Source organism: Pelophylax lessonae, assembly GCF_965119305.1.
Source record: "Pelophylax lessonae genome assembly, chromosome: 11".
Taxonomy (NCBI): domain Eukaryota; kingdom Metazoa; phylum Chordata; class Amphibia; order Anura; family Ranidae; genus Pelophylax; species Pelophylax lessonae.
Window position 1 is genome coordinate 57,633,049 of NC_138778.1, and position 20,311 is coordinate 57,653,359.

At 43.6% G+C, this 20,311-nt stretch overlaps 1 protein-coding gene across 1 annotated transcript in view; it reads right to left on the reverse strand.

The window, feature by feature from the left end:
* The window catches only part of PLTP (phospholipid transfer protein), a 122,144-nt gene that overhangs the window by 69,407 nt on the left and 32,426 nt on the right, over positions 1 to 20,311 (reverse strand). Inside the window, exons 3-6 of the mRNA XM_082272065.1 lie at positions 4,052 to 4,151; positions 1,629 to 1,757; positions 1,283 to 1,438; positions 100 to 163 (exon numbers count right to left, since the gene is read on the reverse strand). Coding sequence (XP_082128191.1) covers positions 100 to 163; positions 1,283 to 1,438; positions 1,629 to 1,757; positions 4,052 to 4,151 — 449 coding nt within the window. The remainder of the gene's footprint in view (positions 1 to 99; positions 164 to 1,282; positions 1,439 to 1,628; positions 1,758 to 4,051; positions 4,152 to 20,311) is intronic.

A 20,311-nucleotide genomic window follows, 5' to 3' on the forward strand; every position in this document is an offset into this window, starting at 1 on the left:
TTGTAAGGTAAGTTTCACATAATGTGCTAGTATGCGATGCATACTAGCACATTATGACTTTACCATATTATTCACATTCTTTAAAGTCTTCAAACTTACCTGCTGGTTTAGAAGGAATCGCATCCCAGTTGTTATGAATGTACCAAGGAATTCATATATCCTCCTGCAATGAGAGGAACAGTTTCACTTAATACCAAAATAGAGGTGACGATATGCTATAAAAGCTAAATTTTAGATGCGGTTGTGCAGGAAGGATTTCAAGCTGAACTTCGAGCACAAAAACTTTTATTTTATTCCTCAACAGTCACAAAGATGTAAATCCCTTTTGTGTGCCAAATGCTTTTGTAAACATAGTTAATACTTTAGAAAAGTAGTGGTTACATCATCAATGAGCTGCACATAGCCTATTGCCTCGTACACACGCATCGATAGTTGGCCGTGAATTTTCAGCCAACGTCCGATTGGCCGATTTTCGGCTTGTTAGTATGATGCTTTCGACAACCGACTGCGACTTTTCGGCCGAATAAAATCTGGTGTGCAGGCTATAAAATTTTTGTTGGCCGTCAACACAACGGCCGACTTTCCGTCAGTCAGTACAGATTTCGGCAGACAAAAATCTGATGAGCAAGACTGGGCATGCTCAGAGAAGAAAAACACACGGAAAGTAAACCAGCACATGACATCACTTCTGAAATTGGTTTTTGTTGGCCGAGAAAATTTGTGTGCAGTCTAGAGCACATTTCAACCAACACAACAACACTGGACAAAAGTCGACCGATCGGTCGGCCGATAATTGTTGCATGTGTACGAGGCATATGCAGAGAGAAGAGCTGTAGGAAGGAATCAACAGCCTCCACTCACTATAGCAGGGGTATGCAAACTGTGGCCATCCAGATGTTGCAGAACTACAGGTCCCATGAGGCATAGCAAGACTCTGAGAGCCACAAGCATTACACCCAGAGGCAGAGGCATGATGGGACTTATAGTTTTGCAACATCTGGAGGGCCACAGTTTGCATATCCCTGCACTATAGGATGCCTGTAGAAAACTACAGGAGGGGGCAGATACAAGACCAGCCACCCTGCACAATGAGAGAGAGAGAGAGCAGAAGTGACTGGTCTTGATTACAGGAAGCTCCAACACAAAGGAAAAGTTTCACAATGGAGTGGAGAATGGAGACCCTGTGAACCTGTAATGTTTATACCTTAGGCAAATTTAATTTGGCGTTTTGTAATGCGCCATCTGAAATTTAGTTACATTACGGAAATACTGCCAAGCTCACTTGAGTGTGCCACTGAATCCAGCTTGCATCCTGTTGATAGTTGCATCACATGTCATGTTAGAGATCTTCAAACGTCCTCTTGTATCTCGTGAAAGTTCCAGCTCTGTTTTAATGTGCACTCCTTCTGCGGATGCATTGATCATTCCCACATCATAGCTATATATATAAAAAAAATGACAAGTCATCAGTTACACTAACTGCAAATGTTGGTGGACCTTGTTTACCACTCTAGCCCTATGGTTTTTGGACAGCACCATTGTTTAGTCTTGCCAGCTTTCTCTTCATTAATAAAGGTCTCAATAAACACTATCCTCCCTTTGGATACTATGATATAGAAAATACTTACAAGAGCCAGTAGAGAAGTTTCCTCTGGAAGTTAAGACTGATGGATGCATTACTAATGTCTAACACCAGTTGTCTTCGTGGCTGAAACAAAAGGTCGGATTGCGAGAGCTGTAGGTGTGTGACACGAACACTAGAAAAGACAAAAGTGATTTACAAATCACTATCCATATAAAATATATATACAATCACATTATATAAAATATTGCACATATGCGATCCTAGTATATACCAGTATATAGGAAGTTCAAATTTAGGCATCTTCATAATAATTGCCCCCCAGGTTCATCGTTCTCAACTCTCTACTACTGAAAAACTAAAATTTTTCAATATATCCATATTTCAAAAAAATTGCCAGAGGGTTATAATGAAAAAGAGTTAATTTGTTCTCAGTATTAACCTAAATGTAGTCATATATTTTACAATCTGATTTTGCAATCTCCGTGTAGTGAAATAACTGTCTGATTGCATACAAAATCAATACATTGTTTAGGAAGGCCTTCACATCTAAATCTGATTTTACACTCAGAGTTTAATGTGTATGGCCAGTTTTAACACTATCCAGCACCATCAACTCAACTTGTATGATCTGCTTAAAAGATATACTAGGAGCAGAAAGCTCAGGAGACCTTACTTTCAGCATGAAAACATAGCTGCATAAAGATGGTTTTATTAAATTATAATTTTTCCATTTACTACTCTGATTATGGAAATTAATAGGGTTCTACCGTAACTAGAAATAACAGTACCCTATAGCAAAACTATAGTGAGGCCCCAAACTTGAGCAATTATGGCGCTTTTCCACTGCATGGAACCGAACGGTTCGGCTCGCTTTTGTACTTTTTTGGTACCGCATGGTATGGTGTAGGAACGGTTCGGTACGGTACGGTACGGTACGGCGGCGCTTTTCCACTGCATGGAACCGAACGGTACGGCTCTCAAAAACAGTACCTACTCTATTGTGGTTCCAACAGGTACCATACCCGGTACCATATCCCACAATCCTTTGCATGCAGTCACTACTAGCCACTGATTGGTCAGAGAATCCCACCCACCCCGTTGTTATCCCACCCACTTAACCTTAGTACTAATTTAGTGGAAAAGCAAACCATACCGTACCGTACCGAACCGTTCCAACACCGTACCATGCGGTACCAGCAGTGGAAAAGCAAACCGGGCCAAGCAGGGCCAAGTAGACCCGAGCCGGTACTTGCAGTGGAAAAGTGCCATTAGTGACCTCTCTGTGTGCACCCAGTCTATACTGCATACCAAATAATAGTCCCGTTTTAACACTGGCGGCCAGTAGGTTTTATACAGCCAGCCCCCTGTTACCTAATGAAACCCAGTATGGATCACTGTTAACCTCAACACTAGACATTCCCCACAAAAGCATTTCCAATGATGCCAGTCCTCTGCTAGATTAGATATGGTCAGATAGAGATAGTTTGTCAGATCTTCTGGTTCTATCTTTCACTTAAAACTTTCTGGTCTAAAAACACAACTAATAAATAATGTTGCAGAGATGTCAGAGGACCCAATTGATTATGTTTTTGACCAACACACACTGATTTTAAAAGCCAGAAATAAACACATTTTTTTATGGTAGTCTGAAACCGTGATAAACAGAAACTTGCCCCACTGTGTATATCAAATGAACACAATTTGCTGCAATACGGGATTCCAACAGCTCACAACAAAATTATGTTACAATATAGTCACCTCTAAAGAAGACGTTTCATTCAAATTTTTATTCATGTGTTTTTTTCCCCAAGGCACATAGTACATGCGTACTTTGTCCCATCTTCCAATGTGCTGTCTAAGGCAAGCTAAGAGGTCAGACAGAGCATCCCTCCTTCATCCATGGCTGTCCAACAACGCAGCAAGCAAAGAGATATCTGCTTTGAGAAATGCCAGTTTCTCTGCCTCTAAGCACTTTTCCAAATACAAGAGTCTCAAAAGAAATGCAGAGGAAGTGGGGAAAATCAGAGAAAATGCTTTAGAGCAGGCAAACAGGCAAGTGTTTGAAGATGAAAAGAATGTCATTTGTCAAAGCAGCCATCTTCTAACTATGTTGTTGGATGGCTTTGGAGGGAGGAGGGGAGCAGAACACATTGTCCTCAGCATGCTTCCACCTTCACAGGTCTCCATCCCGTGAAGGTGAGAACATGCATCCTAAAGTCTTACTTTCTACATTATACATAATGCAGGTTTACGCTAATTAACAAAATATGCACCATTGATCCTATATATTTCTACTTGCAATATGACCAAGTTAAACATGAGACAGAAAAGACCATGCTGCCTAATCTACTATTCAGAACATTTAAACATATTCCTAATTTATGTAAACCTGTCCTTTTAAGTCAAAGTCCCATCACCTTGGTATTGTTAGTTCAGGACAGCTGGTAAGTATGGATACATACTCACTTGTTGATGCTGTAGGAGAATCTCCCCTCAGTGCCACTCAAATCTGGAATTGTGATATTCTCCAGCTCCTGTTCCACAAACTTCAGGCCCTCCAGTTTTACTGAATATACGAAAAAAAAAAAGTCATTCTCTACTTCTAAAACGTAAATCAAAAGTATTGCAATGCCTAATTATACTAAAAAAGACATGAAGTCAAAATGTGAAGGTTTACTATGTTAGAGGAAACATCTAGAAACATTATTTGTTCCTAAGTTGTAGTTGAGAAATCTACATATTCATCTGTGATAAAACGCAAACTGCATATCACCCTGAATACACCATGCCCATCTTGAAACGTGGTGGCAGCATTGTGGGGATGCTTTTTTTCACCAGGGACAGGGAAGTTGGTCAGAGTTGATGGGAAGATCGATGGAGCCAAATACAGGGCAATCTTAGAAGAAAACCTGTTAGAGTCTGCAAAAGACTTGAGACTTGGGTGGAGTTTCACCTTCCAGCAGGACAACGACCCTAAACATACAGCCAGAGCTACAATGGAATGGTTTATATCAAAGCATATTCATGTGTTAGAATGGCCCAGTCAAAGTCCGGACCTAAATCCAATTGAGAATCTGTGGCAAGACTTGAAAATTGCTGTTCACAGATGCTGTCCAACAAATCTGACAGAGCTTGAGCTATTTTGCAAAGAAGAATGAGCAAAAATCTCACTCTCTAAATGTGCAAAGCTGGTAGAGACATCCCCAAAAAGACCTGCAGCTGTAACTGCAGTAAAAGGTGGTTCTACAAAGTATTGACTCAGGGGGGCTGAATAAAAATGCACGCCGCACTTCTCAGATAATTATTTGTAAAAAAAAAAAATTAAAACCATTTATCATTTTCCTTCCATTTCACAATTATGTGCCACTTTGGGTTGGTCTATCACATAAAATCCCAATAAAATACATTTACATTTTTGGTTGTAACATGACAAAATGTGGAAAATTTCAAGGGGTGTGAATACTTTTTGAAGGCTCTGTACTTCTATGAAAAAGTATCCTGTTCTCTTTCTATTGCTTCCTTTGTGTGAAATCCCTGGTTTTCCTATCCCTCTGCTTTCCTATTGAAAACTGACCACACTAAGCAGGAGAACACACCGCTGTCAGTTCTTTAGCTATGCTGGGAACTCAGCCTTCTTTCCTCCATTGATAAGTCTTGTCCTGACAGACCTTCCCTGCATAGCCTATTAATGGGAAGATTAGTGAGCTGTTGTTTCTTCTCCCTCATCTCTCTGTGCTGCTGAGAACAGAGGGAAAGTGATCACTTATAAAAAAGAGGGAAAAAAGGTATGTATACTTTTTTGCAATATCTATACACAAATGTTTTGCCTTTTTATTTTTTAAACATAAAATAATAAAAATCCTACTACTTGTCTGCTCTGTGCAGAGTAACCCCACACCTCCTCTTCTGGGGTCCCCAACCAGCGCTCTTGGCTCCTCCTCTCTTCCAAGTGCCCCACACCAAGCTGCTTGTCATTGGGCACTCATACAAGCTTGATCCTGAGTCAGGCTGTGTGTACCTATTGACACACACAGCAAGGCTTGCCCCCCCCCCCTCTCTCCCTCCTCACTGGATTTAATTGACAGCAGTAGAGGTCCTGTGAGGAGAGAGAGAGAGAGAGAGAGTAGAAAGCCGCTGCTTTCCAGCACAGCACTGAAATGCAATTGTCCTCAGGTAATTTTTTTTTTTTTGGGGGGGGGGGGGGGAGGCTGATCATGGAAGGTTTTTTTCTTACCTTAATATAGAGAATACATTAGGGTAAAAAAAAAAAAAAAATGTATATCTTTACAGTCACTTTAAAATCTCATAACACCCCATAGCACATTATCTCCCAAAAGGGCTGAACTCCAGGCAAAAAGCAAAGTGCATCTTAGGGAATGGTGTTACCTGCCAAAGGATTTGTATTTTTGTCCACCCAGTTCTGATATTTACACAGCTCTATCACACATCACAACCATGTCTAGATTAGGGTTGCCAAGGCCTCTCACCAATGAATTTCCAATTCCCATAAATAAAAGCAAAACAATATCATTTTTATATTAATGGTATTTGATTAACTGGATTTATGCACCATCCTTAGAAAGTGGCCTGTATAGTGCCATGAAACGCGTTGACTGTGTTTTTAAAATATTCCATGGGCAATAAATATGGTCTTTATGAAGAATCTACTTCTCAGCTTCTCTTTTACATTTCGGCACCTTTGTTGACCAGTTTCCTATCTTCTGGGTCTCAAAGACTTCTTGCTGTAAATACACTGGAGTCCAGAGACCGCAATGCGTAGGATTGTCCGGATCGCCCCACCAAACATTGTATGCAATGGCTTTCTGTGCAGGAACAGTTATGCTCCTTGAAGGTTTTAACCCCAGATGGACTGTTGATTCCCCCAAATGGGAGCTCAGCAACCTCACAGACGTGAGTATATTGTTGCATTTTTATCCACTCTGCATACATTGTACTCAACTATCTGTAAACTACTACTCTAAAAGGATCTCTCCTGCCGCCTCTGCCTTTGTTTTTCCTTTTATGCACCTCTCCATATCCTTGGAGGTAAACCAGTGTCAGCAGATGAACTGGAACCTGGGACCTCTGCTGTGTCTGGCAATGACTCTGAACCACCTGGAATGCTGGACAGTTCCCTAGACGATACCTTCAATGATCCTGCCAAGAATCTTGTTTGTCTTGAACTTTGAACTCTTTGCTCCTCCCGTGAACTTCCTGATTTAAGCCATGTCTCTGCACTTCCTCTTTGCCAGATTATTGTGCTCCCTCCAGCAAATATCTGGCTTTTGTCATTCCTGCTGCAGTCCGTATCTTCACTATCATTCGCTACCAAACTTTGGCTTGTTTCCTGACTACATTTCTGCTTGATCCCTACCTGCTATATCTGCTACTGGACCCCGGCTTGCTCACCTCCTGGTGGGGCGATTCAGAGGACCGCAACCTGGTACCAACATGCAGCAAAAGCCATATCCACCATCAGGAGCTCTGGTGAATATCGGTTAGTGCTTAGACCCTGCACCTCAGATGAACCCATGTCATCAGCCAGGGTGACCTTCTTGTATACCTGTTCTGCTTGTCGGTGGGTGCTGCTCCACTGCTTTAGCTACTGGCCTCCAAGCCTGACTCCAGACCGGACCATGACAACCAGTCAAGTTTTTACTGTTTTATGGTGGCCGTGTTGGAGAGATCTAAACTAATTTCAACGGTTTCACCAGAGAGAATGTGAGATAAAATCCACAACAGGCTAAGAGACAGCAATAAAAACCCAAAAGGAGTCCTAGGCTTTTCCTATTTTACTAAAGAAATGCAGACCAATACCCCTTATGATAGAAGCCTGGCAGTTTGGTATGTAACACAATATCCTTACCCTGTCCAGATTTAGGCCTCATGCACACAGGACGTTTTTACTGCCGTTCTTAGGGGCATCAGGCGTTTTTTTTTTTTTTTCGCCCTCGGTGTCCATGCACACTATGGCTTTTAGAAGCGTTTAGTGTCAGGAGCATTCACAGGCAAGAAAAACAAAATAGGGCCAGTGCGTCCAGGAGCAGCAGAGCTTGGGCAAAAAAAACACATGTTAACGCTAGGTGCATTTAGTGCTTGAGTGTTGCTCCATTTCAATGGCCAGAATAAATTATTATTTTGGCCAATTAAATGAATTAACGCCCAAGCGCTTGACGCCTGTAAACAGGCCTAAAAGATTGTAAAATATATTTTATGCTATTACAAGTATCAGGCATTTTTTCTGCAAAAACACTGCTGCCAAGAGGAAGGCTTCTAGAAGTGTTTTATTTAACGTCCAGGCCTTAAGGCATGAGGCCTTAATTTGGTTGGTTCCGAATGCTTATGGTCTCTGTATGAAACGGTCTGTATTGTATTCTTATTTTGCACATTTTGTTTTTTTATTTTTATGTTCTGCTTTGTATTTTATAAATACAAAAAATCTGAATAAAAATGACCTGATTAAAGGAAATGCAGGTATTTCCCCTCACTTCCTGTCTGGTAAAATGTCAGCAAGACTTAGTGGAACCCCATATAGCAGTAAAAACCTGACAAGGCTCTAACCCTACCCTCTTTTTCTAAGAAAAAATGTTGTGAGTAGATTTACACTTTTTAAAAAAAGTGATATATATGTATATACTGTATGGGTAAGAGTATATGTTTTCCAGAGTTTCAGTTGTCTGTCTATGATTAATTTCTAGAGGCTCAGCCACCTGCTGTAATGATTCTATGAACATCTGTTTAACGGCGGAACCAGAAGGGCTGCGGGGAGTGTATCATCTGTTTATTATACTTTATTAAATATTATTTTCAGTATTTTAGGTCAAAACCCTTTACATGCCACACCAATAAAAAATGTAGAGAAGGAGTACAGTATCTGGCTTGAACTGGCCACACACTAGTAAAATTTTCATCAGAATGTTCATTTGATTTTCTAAGTGCTAGTGGGGTCAAATTTACATTTTTTTTTATTTTTTTTACTACAGTGACAAGAAAATTTGAAGGAGCAGGATGGAATGTTTTTCTCTAATGAACAAATTTCTAACAGTGTATGTGGTTTTTGTTTGGGAAATTAGATTTATTCCAAAATCTAATGTTAAAAGCAAACCAAATATTCAAACATTTGTCAAGTCATCAAATGTAGATTTTTTGTTCAAAAATCTACTAGTGTAGATTAATGCAATCTATGCATTAAGATAAAACACCTTCAGTGTGCATTAGCCCCCCCCCCCCAATACTTACCTGAGCCACATCCCGATACAGCGATGTTGCACGAGAGTCTCGGCTGTCTAAGATTAGGGCCAGGTTAGGCATCCGATGGCTACATCTGGTAGTTAGAGGGCCAGTTGCATGACAAATTAGAAACTACTAGAGACTAATATGCTGGTGAGAAAACGTGTTCCAGGCTGGTTGTTCAACAGTGGAGGATCTCCATATCACTGCTAATCTTATATTCAGGTCTCTGACAGAAAGATCCTCCTCAGAGGCCCCTGCAACTGAAATTTGATGCAAAATTCATCTGAAGGTATCTTTAATAATAACAGCGGTGTTACGTCAGCAGGCACAGACAGGTTGACAGCCATCACAGCCGTGCTTATCAGAGCTGTTTGCTTTTACATTTTCTATACTTTGTAAGTGCAATACCTTTTTACTAAATAAACCTTTTAGATGCAGTATAGCGTCTCCCTTCCTTTGTAGGGATCTGGCAGTTCTCATCCTGATCCTCCTTGCACAAAGAAGCAGATACCGGTCCTGCTGATGGGTTAGAGACCTTCTAGGGCCCTATCCAGCTCTCCTAGAGTAACTGCATGTGTCCTGGAATCTCCTCCATGCTCTTGAGACTTTGCTGGGAGACACAGCAAACCTTCTGGCAATGGCCCGTATGGATGTGCCATCCTGCAGGAGTTGGACTGCCTGTGCAACCTCTATAGGGTTCAGGTATCACCTCATGCTACCAGTAGTTACACTAATCCTAGCCAAATGCAAAACTAGTGAAAAACAATCAGAAAAAAATAAGTAGGAAAAAACTGCAAGTGGCCTTCACCTTTAAAACCATTTCTGTTTTGTAGGTTGTCTCATTGTTGCCCATCTAGTGCACCTATTGTTAATTTCATTAACACCAAAGTAGCTGAAACTGATTAACAACCCCCTCTGCTATTTAACCTCCCTGGCGGTATGATTATGTCAGGAATTATGTACCAAAAGCGGTACAATTTTTTGCATGGAAATTTGGCGTTATGTATTGAAGGCCTACAATTCTTAGTAAATACTTACTTAAAACTTACCAAAACAAGACTCTAGTAGACATCCCAGATGTGATAAATTTGAAACACAAACACATGAATTATAATCTAATCAATAATCTAATTTTATTCAATAATGCAATGAAAAATAATGCAATTTGTCAAACAAAGAAATTCAATACACATCCTGAGTGTGAAACAGTTTGAAGCATGGAACTAGACAAAGTCCGACGTTGCAATCAGGACAATAGTACCTTGTTTCCTTTCTGACTTTTTTTCCATTGCCATCCTTCTTGGAACAGCAAACGACGCACATCCTGGTAGGCGCTAACTTTCTTGCGGTTGGCGGTACAAAGTCTACAAAATGACGGCCTGTCAGGCGTTCTGGATTGCGCGTCGTCCGGGTCTGTTAGCAGATACTGATGGCGTCGGGTGGTTGACAAAAATCTGCTCAGCCACCTTCCAGATAAAGTCAGCATGAACAAGAGGTATGCTAGTGTTTGCTTTATAAAGGATATAGGCGTTCCAAAGGCATTGTTCAAGGAGATGCCTGAAAATCTTTTTGTAATACTTTTTCTGTTGCTTCCGCATCACCGGGTAAAATGTCATTGCCTGATCGGCTTGGTCGACACCTCCCATTGTGTGATTATAGTCGATCACGACTTGCGGCTTCAGCACATCTGTTCCGTGTTTTGTGCGGACCATGGCAGTGGAGGTGCTGTGCACGGTGCTCATGAGACACACATCCTTTTTGTCTCGCCACCGCATTGCCATCATTTTACCCTTTTGAAAGGCAACCATCTCTCCTTTTTTTAGCTTTTTCCTGCTAAACATTGATGGCATGTCACGCCGGTTTGGCCTAACAGTACCATACCCATCAGTTTTGTTTAGGAGCAAAACCTCATAAAGTTCCGGAGAGGTGTAAAAATTGTCCGTTGTCACGCAATATCCCTGGTTCAGCAATGTGTCCAGCAGTGAAAGGACAGAGGATGTGGCCATCCCATAGCCGCTGTACCTGGGATTGGGAACTTTCCCAGTGTAAATGAAAGCATTCCAGATATATCCAGTGGATGATTCACAGAGCATATAAAATTTGATGCCAAACCGCGCTCTTTTGGATGCAATAAATTGTATAAAGCTCAGGCGTCCCTTGTAGGCCATCAGACTTTCGTCCACACTGACATCCCTTTCTGGCACGTAGGTCCGCTGGAAGTTGGTGACAATCATTTGGCACACCTCCCAGATTTTTTTGAGTTTGGGCGCAGGATGCGTGGCCTCATCAAACTCTTCGTTGTTGGCGAAGTGTAAATTTTTCATGATCAGTGAAAAACGATATTCGGACATCAGTGTGCCAAAAAATGGAGTGGCCAGCATCTTATTGGTGGTCCAATACCATTTCTAGAGCGGTTTCCCCACCACCCCCTGAAGGATGATGAGTCCCAGAAACTGCCAGATGTCCTCTTTACTGACTGGTTCCCATTTTCTGGATCTGGAAAATCTGGCACGCAGCGTAGCAGATTGCTGCTCATGGTAGCGGTTGGTTTCTGTGACGATTTTTAGAATTACCTCCTCAGTAAGAAATAATTTCAGGTATGCCAGAGGGTTGTCACTCTCCACATCAACCTTCAGTGAATCGGAATCTCGGGGGCGCTGCCTGGTCCGCATCGCTGTTTAGAGGGCACCAAGTGCGCACATCCCTTAGGTCAGTTGCGGGATCATCGGCGTTGTCACTTTCTGGATCAGTGTCATTGTCAATTAGATGACAAATCTCCCCATGACTCACTGTCGCTCTGTTCTGCGAGCAGCTCCGTGTCGCTGCCGCTGTCGCATTTGCTCAGCTGATCCAAAAGCGCATATGTAGGACAGTGCTTTTTTGATGCCATTTTCAAACGATTTTATTTGTCACAAATGACAATGGCAAGGGGTACTGAAAGGGCACTGTGTCTCATACTAAGGTGATACAGTGTAATCCTCTCAGATTACACTGTATCACCTCCTTTTTATGTGTTTATGTTGGTGCAACTTTTGAATTTCCCTCCCAGTTGCTCCCATGCAGCATTGCTGCTGCAGGGAACGGAACCAGGAAGTCATCAGACCGACGGACGAGCGGCGGGGATCTCGGCGGCGATCACAGCAATGGGAGATCATCGCTGGATCGCCAGGAGAAGGTAAAGAACACCGCTGCAGGCTCTGCACATCTACCCCGAGCGTGACTCGGGGATACCGATAGTAGCATGAAAAATCCACCCCGAGTCACGCTGGGGGTTACCGCTAAGGGGTTTAACTGACCATATCAATATCTTTGGAGTTTAACTGACTTGATGCTATACTCTGATTAAAAAGTGCTCAGTTTATTTTTTTGAGCAGTATATATATATATATATATATATATATATATATATATATATATATATACACACTGTCTCACAAAAGTGTGTACACCCCTCACATTTTTGTAAATATTTTATTATATATTTTCATTTGACAACAATGAAGAAATTACACTTTGCTACAATGTAAAGTAGTGAGTGTACAGCTTGTATAACAATGTAAATTTGCTGTCCCCGCCAAATAACTCAACACACAGCCATTAACCACTTGCCTACTGGGCACTTATACCCCCTTCCTATCCAGGCCAATTTTCAGCTTTCAGTGCTCTCACGCTTTGAATGACAATTGCGCGGTCATGCTACACTGTACCCATATGAAATTTTTATCATTTTTTTCACACAAATAGAGCTTTCTTTTGGTGGTATTTAATCACCTCTGGCTTTTTTATTTCTTACAAAAAAAAAAAGAAAATGACAGAACATTTTGAAAATAAATACATTTTTCTCCTTCACTGATGTGCGCTGAGGAGGCGGCACTGATGGGCACTGATAGGCTTCACTGATGGGCACTGATGAGGTGGCACTTATGGGCACTGATGAGGTGGCACTTATGGGCACTGATGAGGTGGCACTGATGAGGAGGTACTGATATGCCGCACTGATGAGCACTGATAGGCGGCACTGATGCGCACTGATAGGCGGCACTGATGAGCACTGATAGGTGGCACTGCTGGGCACTGAGAGGTGGCACTGCTGGGCACTGAGAGGCAGCACTGACGGGCAGCACTGATGGGCACTGAGAGACGGCACTGATGGGCACTGAGGCGGCACTGATGGGCACTGATGGGTGACACTGATGGGTGGCACTGATGGATACTGACGGGTGGCACTGATCAGCACCATCAGTGCCCACACTCAGTGCCCATAGTGCTGCTAGTCAGTGTCCATCAGTGCCTAGATGAGCAGGCACTGATGGGCACTGACTGGCAGCACTATGGGCACTGACTGTGGGCACTGATGGGGGGCACTGATGGCGGGCACTGTGGGCAGTTGTGGCATTATTTCCCCTCTTCAGTAATCAGGGCACTAGTGATCAGTGCCCTGATTACATTGCTGTGTGTCCCCTTACCGGTGATCGGGCTCTGCTCCTTCCTCACACACAGTCTCTGTGTGAGGAAGGAGGGCTGGCGATGAGAGATGATCTCATATGTTTACATATGAGATCATCTCTCATTGCACTGCCCGATCACGTGGTAAATTGCCGCTGTGATTGGCCATTTACCACGATCTGTGATTGGCTGTGTCCAAGGGACACGGCGAACACAGTTTTTCCCCGATGCGCGCTCGCGGGAGCGCGCGTGGAGCCTGTTTCTGGGAGGCCGTATAAAGACAGCCTCCCGAAAATTAGAGTCCGCGCTGCAGCCGTACATCGGCTATAGCGCGGACCGGAAGTGGTTAATGTCTAAACCGCTGGCAACATAAGTGAGTACACCCCGAAGTGAAAACGTCATGCGACTCATTAGTGTTACAAGGTCTCACATTCTCACAAGATGTGAATGGGGAGCAGGTGTGTTAAATTCGGTGTTATTGCTCTCACTCTCTCATACTGGTCACTGGAAGTTCAACATGGCACCTCAAGAACTCTCTGTGGATCTGAAGAAAAGAGTTGTTGCTCTACATAAAGATGGCCTAGGCCAGTGATGGCGAACCTTGGCACTCCAGATGTTTTGGAACTACATTTCCCATGATGCTCATACACTCTGCAGTATAGTTGAGAATCATGGGAAATATAGTTCCAAAACATCTGGGGTGCCAAGGTTCGCGATCACTGGCCTAGGCTATAAGAAGATTGCTAAGACCCTGAAACTGAGCTGCAGCATGGTGGCCAAGACCATACAGCAGTTTAACAGGACAGATTCCACTCAGAACAGGCCTCGCCATGGTCGACCAAAGAAGTTGAGTGCACATGCTCACCGTTATATCCAGAGGTTGTCTTTAGGAAATAGATGTATGAAGGCTGTCAGCATTGCTGCAGGGGTTGAAGGGGTCGGGGGTCAGCCTGTCAGTGCTCAGACCATACGCCGCACACTGCATCAAATTGGTCTGCATGGCTGTTATCCCAGAAGGAAGCCTCTTCAAAAAATGATGCACAAGTAAGCCCACAAACAGTTTGCTGAAGACAAGCAGACTAAAGACATGGATTCATCCGTGAAGAGAACACCTCTCCAAAGTGCCAGACACCATCAAATGTGAGCATTTGCCCACTCAAGTCAGTTACGAGGACAACTGCAGTCAGGTTGAGACCACGATGAGGACGACGAGCATGCAAATTAGCTTCCCTGAAACGGTTTCTGACAGTTTGTGCAGAAATTCTTTTGGTTATGCAAACCGATTGTTGCAGCAGCTTTCCAGGTGGCTGGTCTCAGACGATCTTGGAGGTGAAGATGCTGAATGTGGGGGTCCTGGGCTGGTGTGGTTACACGTGGTCTGCGGTTGTGAGGCCGGTGTGATATACTGCCAAATTCTCTGAAACGCCTTTGGAGACGGCTTATGGCAGAGAAATGAACATTCAATTCACGGGCAACAGCTCTGATAGACATTCCTGCAGTCAGCATGCTAATTGCACGTTCCTTCAAAACTTGCAACATCTGTGGCATTGTGCTGTGTGATAAAACTGCCCATTTTAGAGTGGCATTTTTTTGCGGCAATAATCATGCTGTCTAATCAGCATCTTGATATGCCACATCTGTGAGGTGGATGGATTACCTCGGCAAAGGAGAAGGGCTCACTAACACAGATTTAGACAGATTTGTGAACAATATTTGAAAGAAATAGGCCATTTGTGTACATAGAAAAAGTCTTAGATCTTTTAGTTTCAGGTCATGCAAAAGGGGGCAAAAACAAAAGTGTTGCGTTTATAATTTTGTTCAGTATCTATTTATCTGTATAGCGATTGGCTATGATTGTGGGACAGTATATTGAGCACATGTTTTATTGTAGCCCTTGACCCTATCTGTTGCTTTGGTGCCACCCACCTTTAGTGGTGGGTAATTATTGTGCCTAAAAACAGATATAAAAGAGGATGTGAGTTTGGCATAGATCTGATGAAGGGAGTGCAACCTCTGAAATGAGTCAGCTTGCCAACTGAGCATGGGACCAGGTAAAATCTCAGTACCACTGGCCTGAATTTGGTGTTTACTCTCTGTGTATATGTGCTTTTTGGTATGTGTAAGCTGCTAAAAGACATCCACCCTTAACTGCAACTGGAACCAGTTTACTCTCTCTGTGTATCTGTGCTTTTTGGTACGTTGCTGGGGGAGCATATTGCAGGGCATCTTTCCTTAAGGCTTCTTTCTCTAAGTTATTCTTTCTACAAGTGATATGCACTTCAAGCTCTGCACTTCAGCGAATGCACGAGGCAAGCACACACAGCAAACTACACCAACAAGAACCAAACAGGCTGCAGGTGACCCTGTCTCTCTATTCAGCTCTTTTCACACTCTGTAACATGCACTCTCTACCACTTCTGCGGACAGTTGTGTCCTCTGTTCTCAAACTCGCTCACCTTCACCCCCTCTTCTCCACCCCACAGCTTATATATATCACCATGTCTTCTGTCCTCTTCCTATTACTGCTCCTATCAACTCTTGCTAATTTACATCCACATACTGAGAAAACCTCCAGGACTCTGGGGCATGTCCCTTCATAAAAATCGCACTCCTACATTGTCTCCCTCACCCTTCTCCTTGCCTCTGGTGACGTATCCCCAAACCCAGGGCCTCCATTTGGCTTTTCACAACGCTCCCACCACCCTACACCCTCTGCCAGCAGCCGCAGCCCACAAAACCTAGTCTCCATTCCTCTTCTTCCCAATACCAGCCTCCCCTTCTCCTGTGCCCTCTGGAATGCCCGCTCTGTCTGTAACAAACTCACCTCCCTCCATGACTTCTTCATCCCAAACTCCTTTAACCTACTCGCCACCACCAAATCTGGCTTCATAATTTCAATACTACTTCTCCTGCTTCCCTCTCCCCTGGCGGCCTTTTCTGGACTCACTCAACTAGGCCAAGTGGACGGAAGGGAGGTGGAGTGGGAATCCATCTAGCCCCATGCAGCACCTATCAGGTACATCACCCACCTCCCTCTCTGACATTCTCCTCTTTTGAGGCACATTACATTCATCTATTATTTCCTGTTTCTTTAAGAATCACTGTCATCTACCGGCCCCCTGGACCGGTATCAACCTTTCTTGATGGGCAAGTAAGAGGCAAATTGGTGCTAATTTCCAGTGAATCACTATTCACAAAAAACACGATAAGAGGATGAATGGAGTATCAGTAAGCTAAAAAATCACAGCCTGCACACACTCAAGTGTGATGTGAATCCTCAAAGCATGAGGTTAACAAAAGTTGCTCATAATGGCCAAGTAGGGCAGTAGGGCAGAGGAATTTTGGCTAAGATCATGTGTAGTATCTGTTCTTATCAGTTGGTATGTGCCTTAGCTAGTACCAGTATGACCGAAACCCGGAGCGCTCTGAGTATTGAGGTATGGGAAGTAGGTCATCTGGGAAAGCATGTGGGGCCCGCCGCCTTCTGATTTGAATGGGTTGAACTGTCCTAACCAGTTTGAAGGGAGCAGGAAAGCCGGTCTGGAGGGTGAGCCCGGTGGAACTGCTCCTGGATGTAATGGGCTGAGGAACAGGATGGCGAGGGGAGGGCTTTCTCTCCTGGGTTTTGATCTGGCTTGGTGGCGGGCCTGTCCCCAGTTGTAGGTAAGCTCTCTCTATGCTGTCCAGGTTCTGATGTCTGCTGGTGGGGATAGGCTACACTCGGTCTGGCCGGGGGCTGAGATTGAAAGAGCCCGTAGTGTAAGTGCCCCTGGGGTGGGGGCAGCTCACTGTGAGTTTTTTCGGCACCTTGGTCACTGCACTATGCACACCTTTTTCACACCTGCCTCTTGGGACAGGCCTTTTGGCTTGCACCAGAGGAATTTTTTATTCCGGCTGGAAGGCCTGCCTTGGTTCTCCACATGGCACCAAAGCACTTTCCCCACTCCCCTTCCCCACCTTTCTGTTTGTCTGTCTTTTTATTTGGAGTCCGTCACCTGCACTGTCACCTTTGTTTTCTTTTTTTGCACGACTGGAGTGTGTGGGTCCTCGGGCCCAGCCTTAAGTCTTGGGAGGGGGTGGATATGGCCTTTTGGCTTAGTTCGCCCTCTCTCATGGGGCCTCCCTTCGGGGGAGCCCCACTTAGTACTCGGTGGGGGCTGTTTCGGCAGTCCCCCTGAAGAACGGGGTCGGTCTGGTTTCGGCCAGACAGACCATGAGTACCTTATATCCCTGTCAGGAGTCTTGCGCCCCGGGGGATTGAGGTTTCGGGTCCTACCTCTTCGGAGGGAAGACCATACGTTGTCGCACACCCTGTGCTTTTTTTGTGTTCTCACTTTGTGTGTGTGCACTTTTTTATGCACGGGTGGAGTCTTTTGAGTGTGTTGCACACGCTACGGGCTTTAAAAAAAAAAAAAAAAAAGTAGGGCAGAGGAATCTGCAGCTAGCAAATTTCTCCCATGCAAGGAGTATGAGCGGGAGACATTGGAGGATTATCTGCCCATTTCTATGCTAAGAGGCGGCTTATTACTATTGCACCATTGGCTGTATTTCCTATAAAGTGCAAGGGATTCTCTGGTGGCCCCATTAGAGCCTGCACCTGTGGAGGAAGACCTGTGTCATATCCTGGTGATATTTATCACAAAACGCTCCTATGAGTGTATATGGAGGTGAGCGGCCATTGCACACATTTGTGGATTAGATCACTCTGGTGACACGCTGTCTCTACTGGCAACGTTTGAGAATCACAAGAGTCACTTTTATTTGTGAAAAGTCACAAGAGTCACAATTTACTTCTTGAAGCACTACATTTTTATGCACTTTTTTGCACATGGACAATTTTTGATTACTTTTGTTCACTCACATTTGAGCAAATTTATTTATTGTCTTCCAAGCACTTTATTGCCTTTATTGCACATATTTATGCATGAATTGTTTGACTCATTATGCCACTTACTGTTTTTACTTATTTTCATTATTTATTATCTGTAATTTTTTACATATTCATTTATTGTCTATTATTTGCATTATTTGCATAGTTGTTGCTATTATTGATATATTCAACACTTTTTTGTTACTTGGCCATTATTAGCCTCATGCTTTGAGGATTCACATCACACTTGAGTGTGTGCAGGCTGTGATTTTTAGCTTACTGATACTCCATTCATCCTCTTATCACGTTTTTTTGTGAATAGTGATTCACTGGAAATTAGCGCCAATTCGCCTCTTACTTGCCTTTCATACTACGGTGGTAACACCTTATAATTGGCAGATTTTTTCTTCTTTTTTCTTCTTTTTCTCTCTGATTTATCAACATCCTATCTATTTCTTTATTTCAACATTTTGATTACATCTACTTCATTGGTAGTGCATTGGCCTCTTGATTTCATCAACCTTCCTTGATGACTTCTCTGCCTGGCTACCCTACTTTCTCTCTTCTGAAATCCCCACAATCATTGTTGGTGACTTCAACATCCCTGTTAATGCGAATACTACTACTGCTTCTAAACGTCTCAGTCTAACCTCATCTCTTGACCTGAAGCAATGGATACAGTCTCCTACATACTCCACTGGCAACACCCTTGACCTTGTCTTCTCCTACCTATGCACTACATGCAACCTCTCCAACAAACCTCTCCCACTCTCTGATCACCACCTTATTAGTTTTGCACTCTCCCAGTCTTCCACCTCCTCTGCTTCCAACCGCCTGTAGAAACCTTTGCCACCTCAACCCTTCTATGCTCTACTCTGCTACTTACCATCTATATGACAAGATCTCACCCCTGTTATGCCCCAACCTAGCCACTTCCATCTATAACAGCTCAACCCTGGCAAACAGACGACACCAGAAGTCTCAGAAAATGTAGCCGTGCTCTTGAGCGCCAGTGGCGTAAAACTAAATCCCAGGAAGACTTCAACCAATATAAATCTGTCCTCCTAAAATACTTTTCCTGCCTCCTTACTGCCAAGCAAACCTATTTTATCACGCTCATCCAAACATTCTCATCAGATCCCCGTCATCTCTTCTCTACATCAACTCTGTCCTCCACCAACTCTACCCTCTAACTCACTCACTGCCCAAGAGATTGCCAATCACTTTAAAAATAAGATTGATTCAATTCGCAAGGAGATCTCCAATGTGCAGAAACCTTCCCCACTTAACAACCCATATCCACAGGTACAATCATTACTTCCCTCGTTCAACCCTGCTAGTATTAATGAGGTTGCTGGACATTTAACTAACACCCATCTATCCACCTGCCCCCTGGATCCTGCTCCCTCGCACATGCTACGTTCAACCTCTGACTGTATTCTACGCTCTCTAACTCACATCTTCAACCTCTCTTCTGGCATCTTCCCTAATTCTATAAAACACGCGCTAGTCACTCCCATCAGTAAAAAGCCCTCACTGGACCCCACCAATCTTCACAATCTAAGCCCCATCTCCATACTCCCCTTTGCCTCCAAACTCCTTGAACGATTGGTCTACAACCGACTGACTAAGAACAAACTTCTTGATCCCCTTCAGTCCGAATTTCGCCCTCAACATTCCACTGAAACTGCTCTCCTTAAACTCACAAATGACTTACTAACAGCAAACACCAATGGACACTATTCTGTACTACTCCTCCTTGACCTCTCTGCTGCCTTTGACACAGTGGACCACCCCCTCCTCCTCAAAAAACTCCACTTCCTTGGTCTCCATGACTGTACTCTTCACTGGTTCTCATCCTATCTATCCCAACGCACTTTCAGTGCTACTTACAACTCTACTACCTCCTCTCCTCTTCCTTTCTCTGACGGGGTCCCCAAAGGTTCTGTTCTTGGACCGCTCCTTTTCTCAATCTACACCTCCTCCCTGGGTCAGCTGATTGCCTCCCGTGTCTTTCAATATCATCTCTACACTGATGACACCCAAATCTATCTCTCCACCCCTCAGCTCACTCGATCAGTCTCCTCGCGCATCACCAACTTACTAACATACATATCAGGCTGGATGTCATAACACTACCTCAAACTTAACCTATCCAAAACTGAGCTCATGATATT